An 18,332-nucleotide genomic window follows, 5' to 3' on the forward strand; every position below is an offset into this window, starting at 1 on the left:
CTGGGGGCTGTGTGGCCCTGAGACCTTGCCTGACACAGGCCCCTGAGTGGCTGTGCTGTTGACAGTGTCTCTGTGAACTTTGGGGGGACACTGCTGCTGTGCCCCAGGACAACCATCAAATGAGAATACGATCCCATCAGAATGTGGAAGTGCCACCACCTGGAAACAGACACCCAAGCACAGCTCGGGTGGAGGCCGGCCAGCAAAGATGCAGAGGGGTCCCTGAGGATTGGCGGAGAGATGCACAGAGCTGAGTCTGCACACCTGAGCTATCTGTGCACACGTGCAGACACACATGACCTCACACGTGCTCACTGAGGCGTGCACACACTCATACACTAACACAAACAGCATATTCTATCTCATGTTGTTGTTGTTATGTGCCGTCGAGTCGTTTCCGACTCATAGCGACCCTATGCACAACAGCCCTAAACCCTGCTCTATCCTGCGCCAACTGCACCGCCTCTGACACACCCATCCCGATTACCCCAGTCACCGAATCAATCCATCTCATAGAGGGTCTTCCCCTGACCTATACTAACCTGCACACACTCACTCACACCCACGCTTGCACACACATACAGACCAGCTCACACCCTCCCCACACACTTGTACCACACTCTCACCTTGATACGCACGGACACATCACTGGCACACACGTACACACTCCCGTCCTCACAGTACTCTAACACACACACACACACACACACCTGTCTGCACAGATAGCAGAATGCTGGCTGGGAGGTCCCGCACTCTGCGCTGACCCTTGGTAATCATGTGACCACGAGTGCACCCTTTCCCTCCATCCCTGCCAGGAGCAGGCGCTCTTGTCTGTGTGATGGTCTGCATGACGGACACTGCGGCTGCCTCATGCACATCGCGGGCCGAGATGAAAGAGCCTTTGGCCTGGTTGTGCATGGTCAAGGGAGCTGGCTCAGCACTGAGGGGACACAGGAGGGATGCTCGGGAGAGAGAAGCCCCTGGACAGCCTCCTGCTCACAGAGGACACCTCAAGTCTGAAATGCCATTTCCTAGACTCCCTTGTGAGCTGGCACGGCCACAGACCACAGTGGCAGTGGGACTTCTGTAGGCACAGCCGTGCCTGGGACCTTCTGAACCAGCACACGCTTGAGCTTTTCTCCTCCCCGTCAACATCGTGCTTCCCTGTGGCTTCAGCTCATCCCAGACTATTCAGAGACCTGGGAAGTGGTGACTCTCATTCTCAGGGTGTTCTGGGCGGACCTGAAGTCCTCAGAACTTCAGGTGACATAGGAAACCCCAAATATTAGTTCCTTAATCACAATAGAGGGGAACACTGGACTGACATTTATGTTTGTTACTTGCTAGCTAGATAAAATCTCAACAACTGGTAAAAAAGTGAATACAACTTTATGTCTCAGAACTCTCTGTCCTGTATCTACACGACGTGCACTTGCACGGTCACCCGCGTGTGTGGAAATGCAGTGGGAACAGAGAATGAGAAGGAAGCCCCAGTTTTCCATTAGGACTAGAAGTGGGGACAGGACTTCCTGTTCACCCAACATTTAGGGAATCGCGCCCCTGCCTGGGGGTCTGCAAGGCCCAGGCGGCTTCAGGCTGTGAGGGCTCCTCTGAGGACGGCTCTTGCCTGGGCTCCGGGCCTTCCTTGGAGAAGCAGCAGTGGAGATGATAAATGTCCTCAGTTGGAGGCTCAAGTCCACCCTCAGGAACCTTGCAGGAAGGGCTGGCAGTCTGCTTCCACAAAGCCGACCGTGGTGACCCTGGGGGACTGCTCTGCTCGGAGCTGAGGGCACCATGAGCAGACACTGACTGAAGGGAGCGGGGTGACTTCCTGGCCTTGCTGGTGTCCTCATGCTGTGAGCTCAATGCGGCACATCTGTTCTGTGCTCTGGAGAAGAGCGGCCTCCCGTGTCCTGCGATTCCCCTGGTGCATCATCGCACAGAACGTAGGCACGTTGGGACCTGGCAGTGGGATGTCAGAGCTCGTGTTAGAAGGCTGGGTGTGTCCTGACGGTCTTCACCAGGGAAGGCTGCGCTGAGGGTCAGATTTGAACCAGAGCATCTTCCCTTTGGAAAGACTCGGGGAAAGGGGAAGTTAGCAGAAGCAGAGGGATAGCTGAGTGGGAGGGAATGTCTACTCTGCAGCGCTAAGATCCACACACATCTTGCCAAGGTGGAGAGGGCCACTGTGTGGACTGGAGTGACTGGAAGGATGACATAGGGCCAGGTAGAAACACACTTTCTCTTGTCTTTACATCCCACCATCCACCCCTGCAGCCGTCAGCTGCCCACTGTCCCCGAAGCAGCGGCTTCGCCCAGCAACCCCTCCTCGGTGATATGTGAGAAATGATGAAGCTGTGTGGGCTGGCGGTAATTAATGCCTCAGGAAATTCTGTCCTTGGCATGGAATTCTACTCCCTTCTCATCAGCGGGGGCAGAGGCTTTGCTTGGGGCTGGTGGTGCAGCTGGGTGGGTGGGCCATGGAGCCCTCTGACCCGCCCACATAGCAGTTCTGGCAGCCCTGGGAGGCAGCCTTGGCTTGAAACCATCTGCATCAGGACCCTTGGTATTATGTTTGCAAAAAGCAGGTGCATATTTGTAAGAAAGGATTTTGTGTATAGAGTGCAGCTTACAAGGGAACAGAACAGTTTATACTCTTGTTGATTTTTAGCAGACATTGTGTGTCTTGTTTGCTTGTTCATCTATTATTAACTGGGGAGCACAGGTGCTTACTGAACCAGCCCCATTAGCCATCTGTCACGTGTCTTCATCTGTTCATCCGCTCTCCATTCAGGCTTGGCCCCTCACCCGTCAATTGAGTGCCTAGGACACACTGGCCCTGGGCTGGGCCCCAGGAACTTCGGGGTTCTGCCATTTTTGGAGGAATGACTGTCTGTGGTCATTGGGACATTTTATTTGGAACATAAGAGACAGTGACCATCGGCCTGGACACGCAGGCTCCATGTGGAGAGAGGCTTGCTGCCAGGAAGGTCCACCTGGACAGAGGGGACACCTGTACCAAAGCAGCCCCTCCAGACAAGGAGAAAAGGCTGCAATCCAGCCCAGCATTCTGACAGGCGTGGGGAGCGGCTGGGAGCAGAGGGAGGGCTCCCCGCTGGCTGCCATCACACTCACTATTGGGGATTACGAGCCTTTACCAAAGCCTGTTTGCGTTTCCCCCGACGATGGACAACACTGTCCTCTTCCTGGCCGGGTTCCTTTCCCCTTGGTAACTCCTCACCTCCTGAAGGTTTGTGGTCATTTGTCCATATCCCCTTCTGCATTCATAAGGTGATATCACCTTGGCCCGTGGTTAGTGGACAAGGTTCTGCCTGAGGGGAGAGGAGGACAGCTCCAAGTGGAGCTCGGCTAGTCTAGTACACTTCTCTGCTTTGCCTCTCCCGGCGAGTCCTGGAGAAGGGTGGTGGCCACACGCACCTGTTCTTCCACTTACATGTCCCTGGAACTCAAGGCCACGGAGCCTTAGCTGCCGTCTGCTGCAGCAGTTCTGTTCTGAGCCCCTGGAGAAGAGTGCCCGTCTGCTAGCAAATCTGTGAGGCATCATCCACTTCAAGGCCTGGTCCTGGGTGAGCCTTTCATCTTTAGTGAAGGGTTGCTTTGGCGTCTCCATAGCAATGGACATGAACACAGGGGCTGCACGAGGGGATGGTCAGATTAATGCCGGTGTTAGGAAGTGCTGGTGTTCCTGGGAAAAGCTCCTCTCTGCCCCTTTCGCTCTACGCCGGCTTCTGCTCAGCCCAGGTAAGACGGGCCTTCGCATCTTTTATTCATAGGCGCTTCATAAACAGGCTCCCAGTGGACAACAGCAGCAGCGTGAGTGATGAGGTTGGAAAGTACCTTGCCACTTGATAGTAAAAGGAGAATTATTCTTGGAGTGGAATTCATCAATCTCTAAGCATAGTTTTTTGAATGCTTTTTCCTATGGAAGGTCAAGTTTGAATGAAAGCTCAGGACTGGCATTCCTGGTGACTGATGGTTCCTCCTCACTGTGTTTCCTGGAAGGAAGCCAGTGGAGGACTTCCCTGTTACCTGGGCGCTGGTCAGTACAGAGTGCCGGGCAGCCCCACGGTTCCCCAACAGCAGAGACATCTCTGCACAACGAGTGGATGCTCTTGACCATGTAGAAGCATCAGAGCATGAGACCCTGGGTGCCTTCCCCCTCTCAGCCCTCGTCACCAAGCAGCCTGGCAACACAACCTGGCTAAAAACGGATTAGGAATGTGGACTAGCCCGGGCCTTACAGTGTTGCTCAGAAACATCCTGTTTCCTTGTTAAAACCAGCAGCTGACACCATGACAGAGTCATTTGTGTACCTCCTCTCAGAGCAAGGCTGGTAGGCACAGAGACAGGGAGCATCGGGCCAGGGCCATGCTGTTAGCACTGGTGTGTCTATCCTGACTTGTGACAACTCTATGAAGGGAGGGACATGCAGCCGGCTCATGGGCTGCGTTCACAATGGTTTCAGGCTTGAATCGGATCAGACAGTATCGTGCTGAGGTTCACAGAATTGTCACTGTCGATGTTTGGAAGTAGATTGCTAAGTCCTCTTCCTAGCCTGTCTTAGTGTGGAAGCTCCTTGGAAACCTGTCCACCAGGGTATCCTGCTGGGATTTTAAAATGCAGCAGTTTCTCGCATCATAGCTTACTCAGGTCACTGGCTCACAACAACATGACAAACTGGTCGAATGGCAGATAAAGCCATCATTGTAAGATGAAGATAGAGCTGACCACAGGGGCCTTTGAGATTAACATGTGAGAACATGTGCTGGTAGCTGGTCCTTGTTCTAGCCTTCCAAAGGATGCCTCTGCTTTTTCATCTCTCCTGTTGACATAGTTTCAAGGTTCTCCTCCTTGCTATTCCTTATTCCCCGGCAGTTCTCAGTGGAGGAAAGGAAAACAATTTTTCCCTCAGAGGATATTTGACAATGTCTGGGTCATTTCTGATGATCACAGGCTGAGGGTGCTACTGGCATCTAGTGTGAGTATGCCAGAGATGTTTCTGTGTATCTCTAATGCCAATGGTGCTGCCTGACAATGTTGTTGTTACGTGCTGTCAAGTCGCTGTGACTTATAGCAACCCTCTGTACAACAGGCCTGAAGCCTGCCCTATCCTGTGCCAACCTTATTGTCTCTGACATGCCAACCCTCATTACCCCAGTCACTGAATCCATTTCATCGAGGGTCTTCTTCTCCTGGGCTGTTCCTCCACCCTTCCAAGCATGATGTCCTGGTCCCTTCTTGTAACATGCTCAAAGTATGTCAGGTGAAGCCTCAGAATCCTTGCCTCGGAGGAGTAGCCTGGTCTCATCCTCTCTAGGATGAACCTGTTTTATCTCCTGGCAGTCCATATTCAATACTCTTCTCCAATACCATAGCTCAAATGCATCAATTCTCTATCATCCCTATTCATGGTCCAGCTTTTTTAGGACTAGCAAGTAATCGAAAACAATAAAGAAGCGAAATTAAAACAGACTTTAGAATCAAGACATTTACCAGGGGCAGAGAAAGATATTATATAACAATAAAGGGTTTGTAAGGGAGCTCTGGTGGCCTAGTGACAAGAAGCTGCACTGCAATCCTGAAGGCACATGGTTCGAATCCACCAGATGCTCTGCTGGAGAAGGAGGGGCAATCTCCTCCTATACCAGTCAGATCCAATTTGATGGTACACACACATGCAAAATAATAAAATTAAAAAAAAATTAAAAGGTTCGTCTACCAAGAATATATGTTGATATTGTTATGTGCTGTTGAGTCGCTTGCGACCCATAGGAACCCTATGTACAGCAGCTCTGAACCCTGCCCTGTCCTGAGCCAGTCTCACTAATTCTGATACACCAACCCCCATTGTCCTAGTTACTGTATCAATTCATTTTATTCAGGGTCTTCCTCTCCTGCTCTGTCTCTCCACTGTTTTGAGCATGATGTCCTTCTCCAAGGACCATGAGCCCAAAGTAAGTGAGCCAGAGCTTCAAAATCCTAGCCTCCAAGGAGAAACTCGGTTTCAGTCTCTCCAAGATAGACCTATTTGTTTTCTTGGCAGTCCATGGTATGTTCAAGACTCTTCTGAATGGCGACAGACCTCCAAAAATATATAGCACTCTTAAGTTTATACATCAAACAATAGCACTGCACAATATGTAAAACAAAACGTTCTGGAACAAAAAACCAAAATAAACAAATTACAATTTATCTTCAACAACTTGCAACTACAAATAGGAAATTTTAAAATTGATAACTAGACATAAATCTGTATCTCAAGAATTGACACAACAACTAGACATGAGATCAGAAGGGATATGAGAATTAGACAAGACCATGAGAATAATCAATATTTGTGTAATATTCTATTCAACATCCATGAATATACATTCTTGACACGTGACCATGGTCATCTACAAAGATTAATCACATCCTGGGCCATGAAACAAGCCTCAATATATTTGAAAAGACTGTAATGTACAGACTGAGTGACTCATCTGCAGTGGATCAAACGAGGAATAGGAAACAGAAAAAAATAAATATTCAAACATTTAGAAATTAATCCCCACCAAGCTAAGTAATACAGGGCCCACAGAGCAAAATCTCAGGGGAGATGGACAAAGACATGGGATGGATAAAAAGTGGGAATAGAGCATACAACAATTTGTGAGAAGCAGAAGTTTGTAGCAACAAATTTGCAAACAAGAGAAGGGGAGGGGAAGCTCCCAGATCACTAATATAAGGGTCTGTCTGTTCTGACTGAGGTGAGATGATATCTCATAGTTGTTTCGATTTGCATCTCTCTTAGAGCTAGGGATTTTGAACATTTCTTCATGTGTGTGTTTGCCATCTGAATGTCTTCTTTGGTGAAGTGTCTGCTCATATCCTCTGCCCCTTTTTCAATTGGGTTATTTACTTTTATCTTGCTGTGGTGCTCAAGTACTTTATAAATTCTAGATATAAGACCTTTATCTGACATATCATTACCAAACACTTTTCCCCCAGTCTGTGGCTTCCCTTTTTACCCTGTTGGAGAAGTTTTTGGATGTGCACAGGGATTTGATTCTTAGAAGGTCCCATTTATCTATTTTTTCCTCTCCTGGTTGTAGGTTTTTCAGAATGATTGGAAGACTTCATGTTGTGGATTAGGGCTTTGAGGGTTCTTCCAAGCTTTACTCTAATGACATTTATAGTCCTTGCATGTAGTCTAGTCACACACGCATTGTCATCCAATCTCAGTCAACTCTCAGCTGGGTTTCAGAGGAGATTGCCTGTCTTTCTCTGTGGAGCTGATGGTGAATGTGAACCATCACAGAGTCTTTGCGTTGGTTGCACGACTCCCAAGGAACTACACTGCCAGAGCTCTGTTGGACTCAGCAGCACTAGTGATTGTGGTGGTTAGATGGTTCCCACTCACGGAAACCTGCTACGACAGAGCAAAGCCTTGTCCAGTCCTGGACCTTCCTCACAGTTCTTCTGACGTTTGAGCCCATGGTTTTGTATGTATTTTCAATCATCCTCGTTGGTGACCAGCCTCTTTTTCATGGATCCTCTGTTTTACCAAGGGAGAGCTGATGGTTTAGGGATAAGCTTTATGGTTTGAACCTACCTGCTGCCCCATGGGAGAAACGTGGACAACCTCCTCCCGTGTGAATGAATGCATCTGAAAACATGCTGGGGGATCAGATATGAGTCATTTTGGACTTGATGGCACAACAACAACTACTACTCTACCAAGGACCAAGATTTTCCAGGGATTGCTCCCTCCTGATGACAAGACCAATGGAGTTACTGTTAGGTGCTTTCGAGTCCAGTACAACTAACTCCTAGAGACTCTGTGAACAACAGATCTGAATCCTGTCCTGTCCTGAGTCACCCTCATCACCTCTGACCCACCTGAGCCCATAGCTGCCGTCAATGTCAATTCATCTCATGAAGGGTCTCCCTCTCCTCTGCTCATTTAGTCTCTCCATCCTCATTTCTAGACAGCTATGTGGTTGTACCGATTCTAAGACAAATTTGTTCATCATTCTGTCAGCACATGGTCCATTTACTCTTTTTGCTAACAGCGTAATCTAAAGGCATCAATTATTTGGCCTTCTTCCTTTTGTAATACTCGTAAGCGTCTAACGCACACAGAAAGACCCTGGCTTGGAGAAAGAACATTTTAGTTTCCAAAACGACATTCTGTTTGTAGTGCTTTAAAGAGGTCCTCACAGCAGATTCGCCTAACACAATACGCCCTTTGATTTCTTGACAGCTTCTTCCATAGGTGTTGATTGTGAATCCAAGTAAAACAAAATGCTTGACAACTTCAATCTTTCCCCATTTGCCCCAACGCTGCTCACTGCTTGATTGGGAAGGCTTTTGTTTTCTCTGTGCTGCCCTGTAACCAACACTGCAGGCTCAAGTCTCTCATCTTCATCAGCACCTGTTTGTGTGTGGGTTTGGGTTTTTTTTGTTTGTTTGTTTTGTTTTTTTAGTTAAGCAAGGCTAGGAATCTGTACATTGCAGGCTGGGAGTTGTTTTTCCTGCCAACCTGATGCACATTCTCATTCTCCAGACTTTCCACTTACTTGGTCAGCATACAGACTGAATAAAAATCATGAAAGGAAGCAAGTCCAAGCCGCCCTTTCTTGACCACACAGCGTTCCCTTTGTTCTGGCCTACATGCAGGTTCGTGGTCTATGCACAGCTTCCACATGGACACAGTAAAGTGTCTGGAAATCCCCTTTCTTCACAGCATTGTCTGAAATTGATCATTTGCTACGCTAATTCCTGTCACAGGCCGCAAAGCACTGGCGACACATGCCGTATTCCCTGTTCTCAGCCAAGGTCCGCCTGACTCCAGCAACAACATCCTTCATTCCTTGCCCTCTTCTGAATTAGGCTTGCTTTCTGGCAGTTTCCTATTTATGAACCATTGTAACCATTTTATGAATTATTATTCTCAAGTTATACTTCTGGGAATTATTAATATTACTGTTGAATAATTTTGCATTTTGTTGCATAACTTTTCTTTGGAATGGACACAAATAAGGATCTTTTCCAATCAGTTGACCAAGTAGCTGTTTTTTAATTTTTTGGGCACAGATAAAGGAGTACCTAGAATGTGCATCAATTTGTCAGGATGTTTTAATAATATTTTATTTTAATCTTAATACATTTCCTTTAGTCTTGTTTTCACACCAATGCCTTTAGTAAAACTCTTTCTTCTAAATTATTGATTGCTGATAATACTACATTCCTGGAATGGTTGAAAGTTGACCAATTATTTTTGATGCACTGACTTCATGTACTGTTTTTTCCTTCTTTTGGTGCTTTTTACGTAATTTAATCCCCTGCCCCCATGGAATCCTTCACTGTTGCAACTAGAGACTAGAATGTTTTGGGTTTTTAAAAAGTCCCTTCAGCTCAAGAACACCAAATTTGTGCTTCCTTTTTGATTTTTTAACAAAACTTTAATTCATAATAAATTCATAATTTAAAGAATCCCAAAAAGGAAAACACCAGACCCAGATAATCTCATTGAAGAATTATTCTAAACATTCAAAGACTAATTGACCAATTCTTGACTATTTTTTTTTTCTTTTCAGAAAATGGAAGAGAAAGAAACTCCTGTCATTGTTGTTAGGTGCCATCTGGCCAGCTACAACTTATAGTAATCCTGTGAACAACAAATCTGAACCCCATCTTGTCAGGCAACATCTTCAAAATGTCAAATACACACAAAACCATTGTTACAGCCACTGTCAATCCACTTTCTAAGGACGTCTCTGTCCACAGACTGACCACTCCTGAGAAAACACTCAAAGTATGCGAAAGAAATGTTACCATTTTTCCCTCTAAGGACCAACTTGTTGTTTGTACTTCCTCAAGGCAGACTTTTGGCAGTCCGTGGGGTGAGTACACAATACTACAATTCAAGGGTATCAACTCTTCTGTCATCTTTATTCAGTGTCCAATTTTCCGATTCATAGGAAACAATTGAACATTTTGTGGCTTGGGGCAGGTACACCTTAGCCATTAACTCACATCTGTGCTGTTCAGCACTTTGGAGAGGTCCTCGGGCGCAGGTTTTCCCAGTGCGGCACATCTTTTGAGGCTTGACTGCAGTTATCACAGTTTCTGGTGCTCTCAAGTACAATGAAGCAACTGGCTCCTTCAAGCCTTTGATCCATCTGCCATGATCTCGCCTAGGGGTCCAGGGTGAGGATTTTTGTTTTATTGACTTTTGAAATGTAATGCATATTGCAGGTGTCCCAACTCCATGGAACACAACAACAGCAACAGTGTTTGATCTGCTGCACTAAATGCTTCATGTCTTCATCACATTCTGCACAGTTGCATAATTTGCATACTGCAGGTTGGTAATGAGTCTTCCTTCAATCCTGATGCCCCTCTCGTCTTCATACGGTCCAGCTTCTTGACTTATTTGCTCAGTAAGCATATTGGATAGGTAAGCAGAAAGGATAAAACTCTGAAGCACACCTTTCCACGACTGGAAACATTCAGTGCTCTCTTATTCTGCGCAGTCGACTGCTTTTTGTATAGATTTGACGTGAGCATAATAAAGAGTTCTGGAGTCTCCATTCTTTTCAATGTTAGTCATAATTTATTAACTATAATATCAAGGATATCATCTGTGAACAAAACAATAGGCCATTATAAAAGCAGCAGCAGCAGCAGCAGAACAGATCAAAGTGGATGTCAAAAGAAACTTTGAAAATTGCGTTAGAATGTAGAGAGGCCGAGATAAGGGGAAGAAATGCTGAAGCACAAGGAATGAACAGATCTCACAGGGCAGCTCGAGGACACAGAGCAAAGCAGTATAACAACTAAGAGCTAGAGTTGGAGAACAAAAAGGGAGGCACACTCGGAGCAGCTCTCAAACTGACAGAACTGAAGGACAAATTCAAGCTGCAATACTGAAGGATTCTCTGGGCGGGATATAAAACAACACAAAAGCGTCAAAAGAAGATGGAAGGAATCCAGAGTCACTATGTGAAAAACGCACCAAGTTCTCTCCCTCATCCATTTCAATGCAGTATACATAATTTATCCAGTTTTTCTCATTCTTACCCCAACCTTGATGTCAGTTCCATTCTACAACAGTGGCACTATGCAGTACTTGTCCTTTTGTGGGTGAGATACTTCACTCAGCATAATGTCCTCCAGGGTCACCCATTTTTATTAATATTGCATGAGTTCCTTGTTTTTCAATTCAGTGTAGTATTCCATTGTGTGAATATACCACAGCTTCTCTATCCATTCATTTGTTGATGGGCACTGGGGTTGTTTCCAGCTCTTTGCTATTGTGAACAAAGCTGCAATAAACATGGGTGTGCATATATCTGCTTGGGTGGTGGTTATAGTCTCTTTAGGGTATATTCCAGTAGTGGAATTGCTGGGTCAAATGGTATCTCTGCAACTTTTTTTTTTTTTTTTTTTTTTTTAAATTTTATTTTATTAATTTTAATGAACATTTACAGAGATTTTAGACTTCCATTAATTCATTGTTGCACTATTTTCTCTACCCCCCCCCCAGTTCATTCCTTTCTTTTTTTTTCCCCTTAAAGTCCCATTGCCATAGTGTTTGTCACTAAACAGTTGCCTTCCTTACTCTAACTTAAATTTTTTTTTCATTTAAATTTATTATTATTTTCAGTAAAAATTTACAGAGACTTTGGATTTCCACTCATTCATTGTTGCACATTTCTCCCCTCCCAAACCTCCCCCCCAAGAACACTACCATCTTGGAAAAGTAAAAGAAAAATTCTTTCATCGTTTTATAAACCCTCCCCCAGGTCCACTCCACCATGTAGCTATCACTCTAGACTCCTGTCATGAAAAAAATACTTAATCACATATCCCTTTTAAACAGTTTTCTCCCTCATCTGTTTCAGTATCTCTGCAACTTTTATAGGGCATTATGATTATCATAAGAGTCCGGAATGGAGGCTGCAGAGTGAAGTATACTCGGGGTGGGGGTGGGTGGGGGTGCAGGGGGATTGTATACCAATGAAGGACTTTTCTTTTACTTTTTAAAGAGAAGAGCGAACTGGAGGGCAGGGCGGTGACAAAAGTGCAACAATGAATGAATGGAAATCCAAATTCTCTGTAAATGTTCATTGAAATTAATAATAATAAAAAGGGTGACCATTTACAACAGGGAGGCACTCAGTCCTTAGGATAGCCAATGAAATAATATAAAAAAGTCATTTTTCGAGGGAGCTCTGGTGGTCTAGTGGCAAGACGCTGTACTGCAATCCCAGATGTATATGGTTCAAATCCACCAGATGCTCTGCTGGAGAAGGAGGAGGCAATCTCTTCCTGTACCAGTCAGATCTGATTTGATGGTACACTTAAAAATAATACAATAGTAGATGTTCACTGAAATGAAAAATAAACAACCTAAATTTAAAAAAAAAACCACAATACACATGAATGAAACACACGTGTATATGAGTGAAAACCAATAAAAATGTGTTTGAGAAAAAGAAAAAAATAATACAATAAAAATGAAAAAAAAATTTAAAAAGTCATTTTTCTATGGAAGAAGATAGCAAGGGGTAGGATAAAAGGATCAATGAACATGGGAATCACAGGACGGAAGTGGAAGGAGTGCAATTACTTTGTGGGTATTGTAATTAATGTTATTTAAAGTATATGATTGAATGGGAAACTTGCTCTGTAAACTTTCACTCAAATAACGTTTTTTTTAAATCCATTGGAACACGATTCTACTTTATAATTCATTAGGCAACTTGACGGCAGCTGTAGGGTTTCTTTTCCCTAACGTAAGACAATAATCCTCCATCATGCCACTGTGGTGATATAATAAAGTAGTGAGTGTGTATCAGTGTACAAATATGTACCAAGTGTTGGTACACTCGGACTAGCAGTCAGGAGATCAGGGAATGCATTGTGCTGGGACGTCTGTATAGTCAGGGACCTCTTTAAATTAATGGGGAGCAATGATGGCTGCTTGAGGACTAAGCTGTGCTTGATTCAGGTCAGGGTTGTGTCAATTACTTGAGATGCAACTGAGAGCCAGCTGGACACTGAATAAGGATGAGAGAAGAATTGATGCCTGTGACCTGTCCTGTTGGAGAAGAGTACTATGGACGGCCAAAAGAACAGAGAGATAAATCTTGAAGAAGGTACAGCCCGAGTACCTCTTGGAGGCAAAGATGATAAAATTTTGTCTTACATACTTTGAGCATGTTGCTAAGAGAGGCTGTTCCTTGGAAGGAGACATCATGCTTGGAAAGGAGGGATGGAAAAGGAGGAGAAGACCCTAAACCAGGTGGACTGACACAGTTCCCATAGCAATGGACTTGAGTGTGTCCGAGACGGAGAGCAGGACATAGAAAAGGACTGTTTTCCACAGAGTTGCTATACAGCACCTAACAACAACAACAAAACATCATAAAGAACTGATTTATATGGAACCATTTCAGGAAGTAGCATATAATTAAGAATCAATAGTATTGAAAGAAGATGTTCAAGCTGCACTGAAGGCATTGGCAAAAAGTAAGACCCCAGACATTGAAGGAATATCTGTTTATGTTTCTACAAGCAAGTACAGCACTGGATGTGATAACTGCTCTGTGCCAAGAAATTTGGAAATGCCGACAACTGACTGGAACTCATCTTTGTCCCCATTCACCATAAAGATGACCTAGGCACACGTGGGAATATCAAAACAATAGCACTGCTATCACATGCAAGTTAAATCTTGCTGAATATTATTTTTAAATGGCAAGAATAGCACACTGACAGGGAGTTCACAGAAATTCAATCTGGATTCAGAAGTGATCATGGAACAAGTGGAAGTCACTGCAAATGTCAGATAAATTTTGCCTAAGCAGAAAATACCAGGAAGATAGTTATTTGTATCTGATTGGCTATGCAAAGACATTTGTGTGGATCATGATAACTTATGGATAACATTGAGAGGAAATTCTTATCAATTAATTTTGTGAATCTACTTGGGCACATACCGAAACCAAATAAAAGTAGCATAACACATTAAAAAAAATAGAATCATAAATCAGTATGCAGTCTGCGGCCTGAACCTTCTGAGGCTGGTTCAGGCTTTGTGGAAATCCTCATTTTCTATGCTGACCCTGACTCTCTTGCTAGCTGGAAGCTAGTCTGTTCTTCAGGAGCAGCTGATAGAGTTCACTCTCTCGCTTTGGTCCTCATCAGATCCTCATATTCCCGGACCACTGTCTACCTGTCCTCATCACCCGGATCAAGGCTTCAACAATTAACCCCCCAGTAACCAGAGGCCACCCTGTGCCCTGGGGCTTTGTTGTTAGATGCTGTCGGCTATGACTGTAGTGACCCTATGACAACAGAACCTCATCCTATCATGTAGATTGACTGAAAGCACCCCACACCTGCGTGTTCTTCACAGGCAGACTCCCCTGCTTGCCAGACATAGCCCCCTCCTGTAGTCCCAGCATGGCACCTTGCCTCCAGGTGCACCCCCCGTGTGACCTCCCCTGCGGGGATGCTTGAGTTCTTCATGCTACTTGTTTCTGGACTTCCTGCATGAGGCTCAGGTCTTCATGCTACACCTGACAGAACCCCTGGGGTCCCCCACAGCTCCTCTAGGTCAGACTGAACCCAACCAGGGGCCAGCTGGAAGGAGTCTTTCTCAGGAGGGGCAAGGTCTCTGCACTGACCTCTCAGTAGTATTTGGAGGTTCAGCCACGGGGGCCTCTCCCCTCAGTGATGTACCTGCTTTGTAGAGTGGTTCTCACGCAGGGGCGGGCCTGACACTTTGCAGGGACTCCTCCCCCACTCCTGGTTTCACAGCAAACAGGAAGCTCATTGAGCAGGTGGCTCAGCTGAGAGGTGCCCAGGTGTCACCTCCCAGGGGACTTCGAACAAAACCCTCCCTGGTTCAGGCTCCGGCTCCCATGTACAAACCCTGACTGCAGCACTTAGCCACTTGAATAATTGGGACTCCTGCCCTGTCTCATTCTGAACATGGAAAAAGGTCAAAAGTTGGAGGGCGCAGGGATTGGTCCCAAACCACGTATATTTCAATATGTTCGTTAATGACTTGGAAAAGTCAGAGAAAAGGTTAAGTGGCTAACTTTGCTGAATGTACAGAAATATTTAAGTTCACCATTTAGGGAAGAAAACACAGGCTGCCTCCTGTACTTTCTGCTCCACCCCGCCCCCACCCCACGCTGCTTCAAGGTGAGCAGTGTTTAGACTCTTGCCTGCATGGGGCACCACCTCATTGCTTTCTGTGCAAACAGCTCACTGTCCAGGGTAGAACTCCCACTAACGGTCATGCAGGTGCCGCCTCTGAGGCTGAGCTGCAGAGTGGAATCCCGGGTGGGGAGAGTATCAAATTCCCTTCCTCCCTCCTCCCTGGCCGTATTGAACAGAGTGGAGAGCACACTGAGGCCCAGGGCAGGCAGTCACTTCCTCAGATAGAAACAAAAGAAAGCAGCCGCAAAACCGTATTACTGCTTTGGAACCAAATCTAGGCAGGTGGTAAAGACATGCTAACTCACCTGTGCAGGTGACACAGGGCTGCCTGCTGACAGGGTCTCCTGCTGGGGCAACTCTGCGTAAGACGCTCTGTAAATCCCTCTGGATTCTCTGGAGAGGGGCTGGGGCTACTCACCTTCATTGGTTAGTACAGCTCAAGGCTAGATTGTGGATAAATCTCAGTAGACTTTTCATTGATTCCTACCTGGAGGTGTAGGCTCTGTTCCTTGCTGACCCCAGGGACCCTGACCTTGAAGCACATTGGCCTTTGACAGCACATGGAGCTGCTTTCCAGAGATGGGACCACCTGCTCTGAGGAGCACCTGCTCCCGCTCATCTGACGGACACGAGGAGCCTCTGCCCACTCTGGGCTCAGTGCTTTCTCCCTCAGCTTTGATGCACCCACTCTCACCGCCGCCCCCCACACAGTAGAGTGAGTCTTGCTTGGTTATCGCTGACATAGGGGTGTTTATGAGGAAACATCTCTCCCCATGGGAATGTAGGGGCGATCCTGGATGTGGGGGGAGGAGAGAGAGAATCTTGGCAAAAACCCCTTAGAGAAAAACCAAATTTGGGGGTACAGAGCCAGGTCCCTGTCTCTTGTCATAGCAGTTAAGTGATTAACGGAAATTTCCCTGTGTCTGTATCATCCACTGCTGTTTCCCAAAATTTAGCTCAGGGCATGGAACAGAAAAGGGGTTCAAAGCACTTACTACATGAATAAAGTTCAACTTGTGGCAGGAGACAGCAAAGGGATGTAGGCTGCTTGGAGAGTCTTTGAGCGAAGGTGCTCTTGTGATTCGGGCTCTCTTCAGAGCCAGGCAGCTTTCCAGGGCAGCAGAGACTGGGGCGGCAGGCACAGGGGGAGGAATGCCACTGGGGAGAAAAGTCGACAGTAAGCACTCCAGAACACGTGCAGGGTGGAGGAAAACTCTCCAGAGAGCCTGCTGCAGCCCCCACAGACCCCAGCTCATCCCCTTCAGGCTGGGCAGGCAGCCACATCGTTGGGGAACATCAGTGATGGTAAGCTAGGCGTGGCCACGAGTGCTCACTCATCCTGGCTGCCATCAAGGGGAGTGGACTGATGAGTTCTGTTCCCACGGGGCAAGAACAAGGCCCTAGCCCTTACCTAGCTGCAACTGTCCTGGTGCTGGTACTGGCCACCCAGAGCCAGTGACAGGCCGTTGGTGACGCACATAGGCTTCTCAGCTGCACTGTTGTCTGAATGGTGAGAGGGGGGGAAAACGCAAACTCAAACCAAACCCTGATGCCAATACTTTTGCATCAGAGAGAGAGAGAAACTTGCTAATTGAAAACTGGTTTGCATGAAGGAAAAAATCTGGAGATGCCAACTATGTAAATTAACATATGCCCCATCCAAAAGGGACCACACCCGCTCAAGAGGAGAGGAAACACAGGAGAGGAAAGGCTGTGTCTTCAGAGCTTCTCAGGAGGGTGGGAGAGCTCGGAGGGGAGAGAGGCCAGGGGGTCAGGGCAAGTGGGCAGTGGGCCAGCCAGGCTCTCCCACAGGTCAGCGTGGGCTTTTCACAGCCGCTTGCCATGGCCTCGATTCATGGCTCCCAGTAGGAACTGCCCCTCCACGGGGGTTCCAAGTCACGAAACAAATATTCAAGGATTGACACAGTGACCTTAACAGTGCACTGGAGCTCGACAAAGATGTCACCATGACCCAGGACAGGGCTGGGCTCCCCTCTGTCATTGATTGGACCCCTAGGGGGCCAGTGGTCTGGGCAGCATCATCAGGGAGGCAGATAATCTGCCTGCCTTTCCTCCCCAGTCTGGATTCAAACTGCTGACCTTGAGCAAAGCTTCACCACCGCCTCACCGTGGTTCCACCAGCTTTTCATACCAGGGGCCTCGCCTCCCCTTTGCCAAACGCCACAAAGAAGCTCAGTGGAGCCGTGCGTCCACTAAGGCGTTTAGCGTGTGGACAGCTGTCTGCTGCTCGGAGCCTGCGAGGCTGGCCTGGGGCGTGGGTCAGATGCTGCTGTTTGACAGAGGTCCAGCTGCAGAGGGACCTGGCACCAAGGCCGCTGGCCGACCGAGCGGCTGGGCCGGCGCCGTCTGGTGGCCACTGCGGGTAGCGCGCGGAGGCCGCCTCCCTCAGAGGGTCCTCACAGGGGCTGTGACCCAGAGACTGGCCGGCGCTTGGTCATGGAGGAGTCTCCTGCTAGGTGACAGGAGATGCCCCCTGTGCAGAGGTGCACAGACGGCCGACGGGTCCCGGTGGGCAAGTGCATGGGGCCATAGGAGCCACGAAGGTCCGCGGGGATCAGGACTAAGGACTAGGTGCCCTGGGCTCAGAGACGCGCCGCGGGGGTGGGGAGTGTCACAAGTGTTTGCTACTGTGGACACCTCCGAGCAGTTGGGATCAGCTTGCACGCAGCGTCCCCATTCCCTGGACGTATCTTCAGAGTGACTGACCTGCTGGCCCCAAGTCGTTCCAGCGTCCCAGCCTCTTCCAGCCCCCAGGCCAGTTCTGCGTCCCCAGCCCTTCACTGCACCCACAGCCCTGCCCTGCACCCTCAGTCCAGCTCTGCATCCCCAGCCCTGCTCTGCACCCCTAGCCCAGCTCTGCCCTGAGCCCCCAGCCCTGCCCTGCCCCCGGAGCCCTTCACTGCACCCCCAACCCAGCTCTGCCCTGCATGCCCCAGCCCAGCCTGGCACCCCCAGCCCAGCCCGGCACCCCCAGCGTTCCCCAGCTCAGCGCCTCCACCTCGCGGGAGCCGGCATCTCCAGGCTGCGCGCTAGGTCCGCAGGGTGCCCGCCTCCGGCTCCCGCTTCCCCGC

At 47.7% G+C, this 18,332-nt stretch overlaps 1 protein-coding gene across 1 annotated transcript in view; it reads left to right on the plus strand.

Annotated features, from left to right (window-relative positions):
* The first annotated feature begins 3,666 nt into the window (after window positions 1–3,666).
* Window positions 3,667–18,332, plus strand: part of TCERG1L (transcription elongation regulator 1-like) — a 186,219-nt gene continuing 171,553 nt past the window's right edge. The window contains exons 1-3 of the mRNA XM_006880123.1: window positions 3,667–3,762; window positions 17,258–17,623; window positions 18,111–18,294. Coding sequence (XP_006880185.1) covers window positions 3,667–3,762; window positions 17,258–17,623; window positions 18,111–18,294 — 646 coding nt within the window. The remainder of the gene's footprint in view (window positions 3,763–17,257; window positions 17,624–18,110; window positions 18,295–18,332) is intronic.

Source organism: Elephantulus edwardii, unplaced genomic scaffold (assembly GCF_000299155.1).
Source record: "Elephantulus edwardii isolate Elephantulus edwardi_28Jun2011 unplaced genomic scaffold, EleEdw1.0 scaffold00006, whole genome shotgun sequence".
Lineage (NCBI taxonomy): Eukaryota > Metazoa > Chordata > Mammalia > Macroscelidea > Macroscelididae > Elephantulus > Elephantulus edwardii.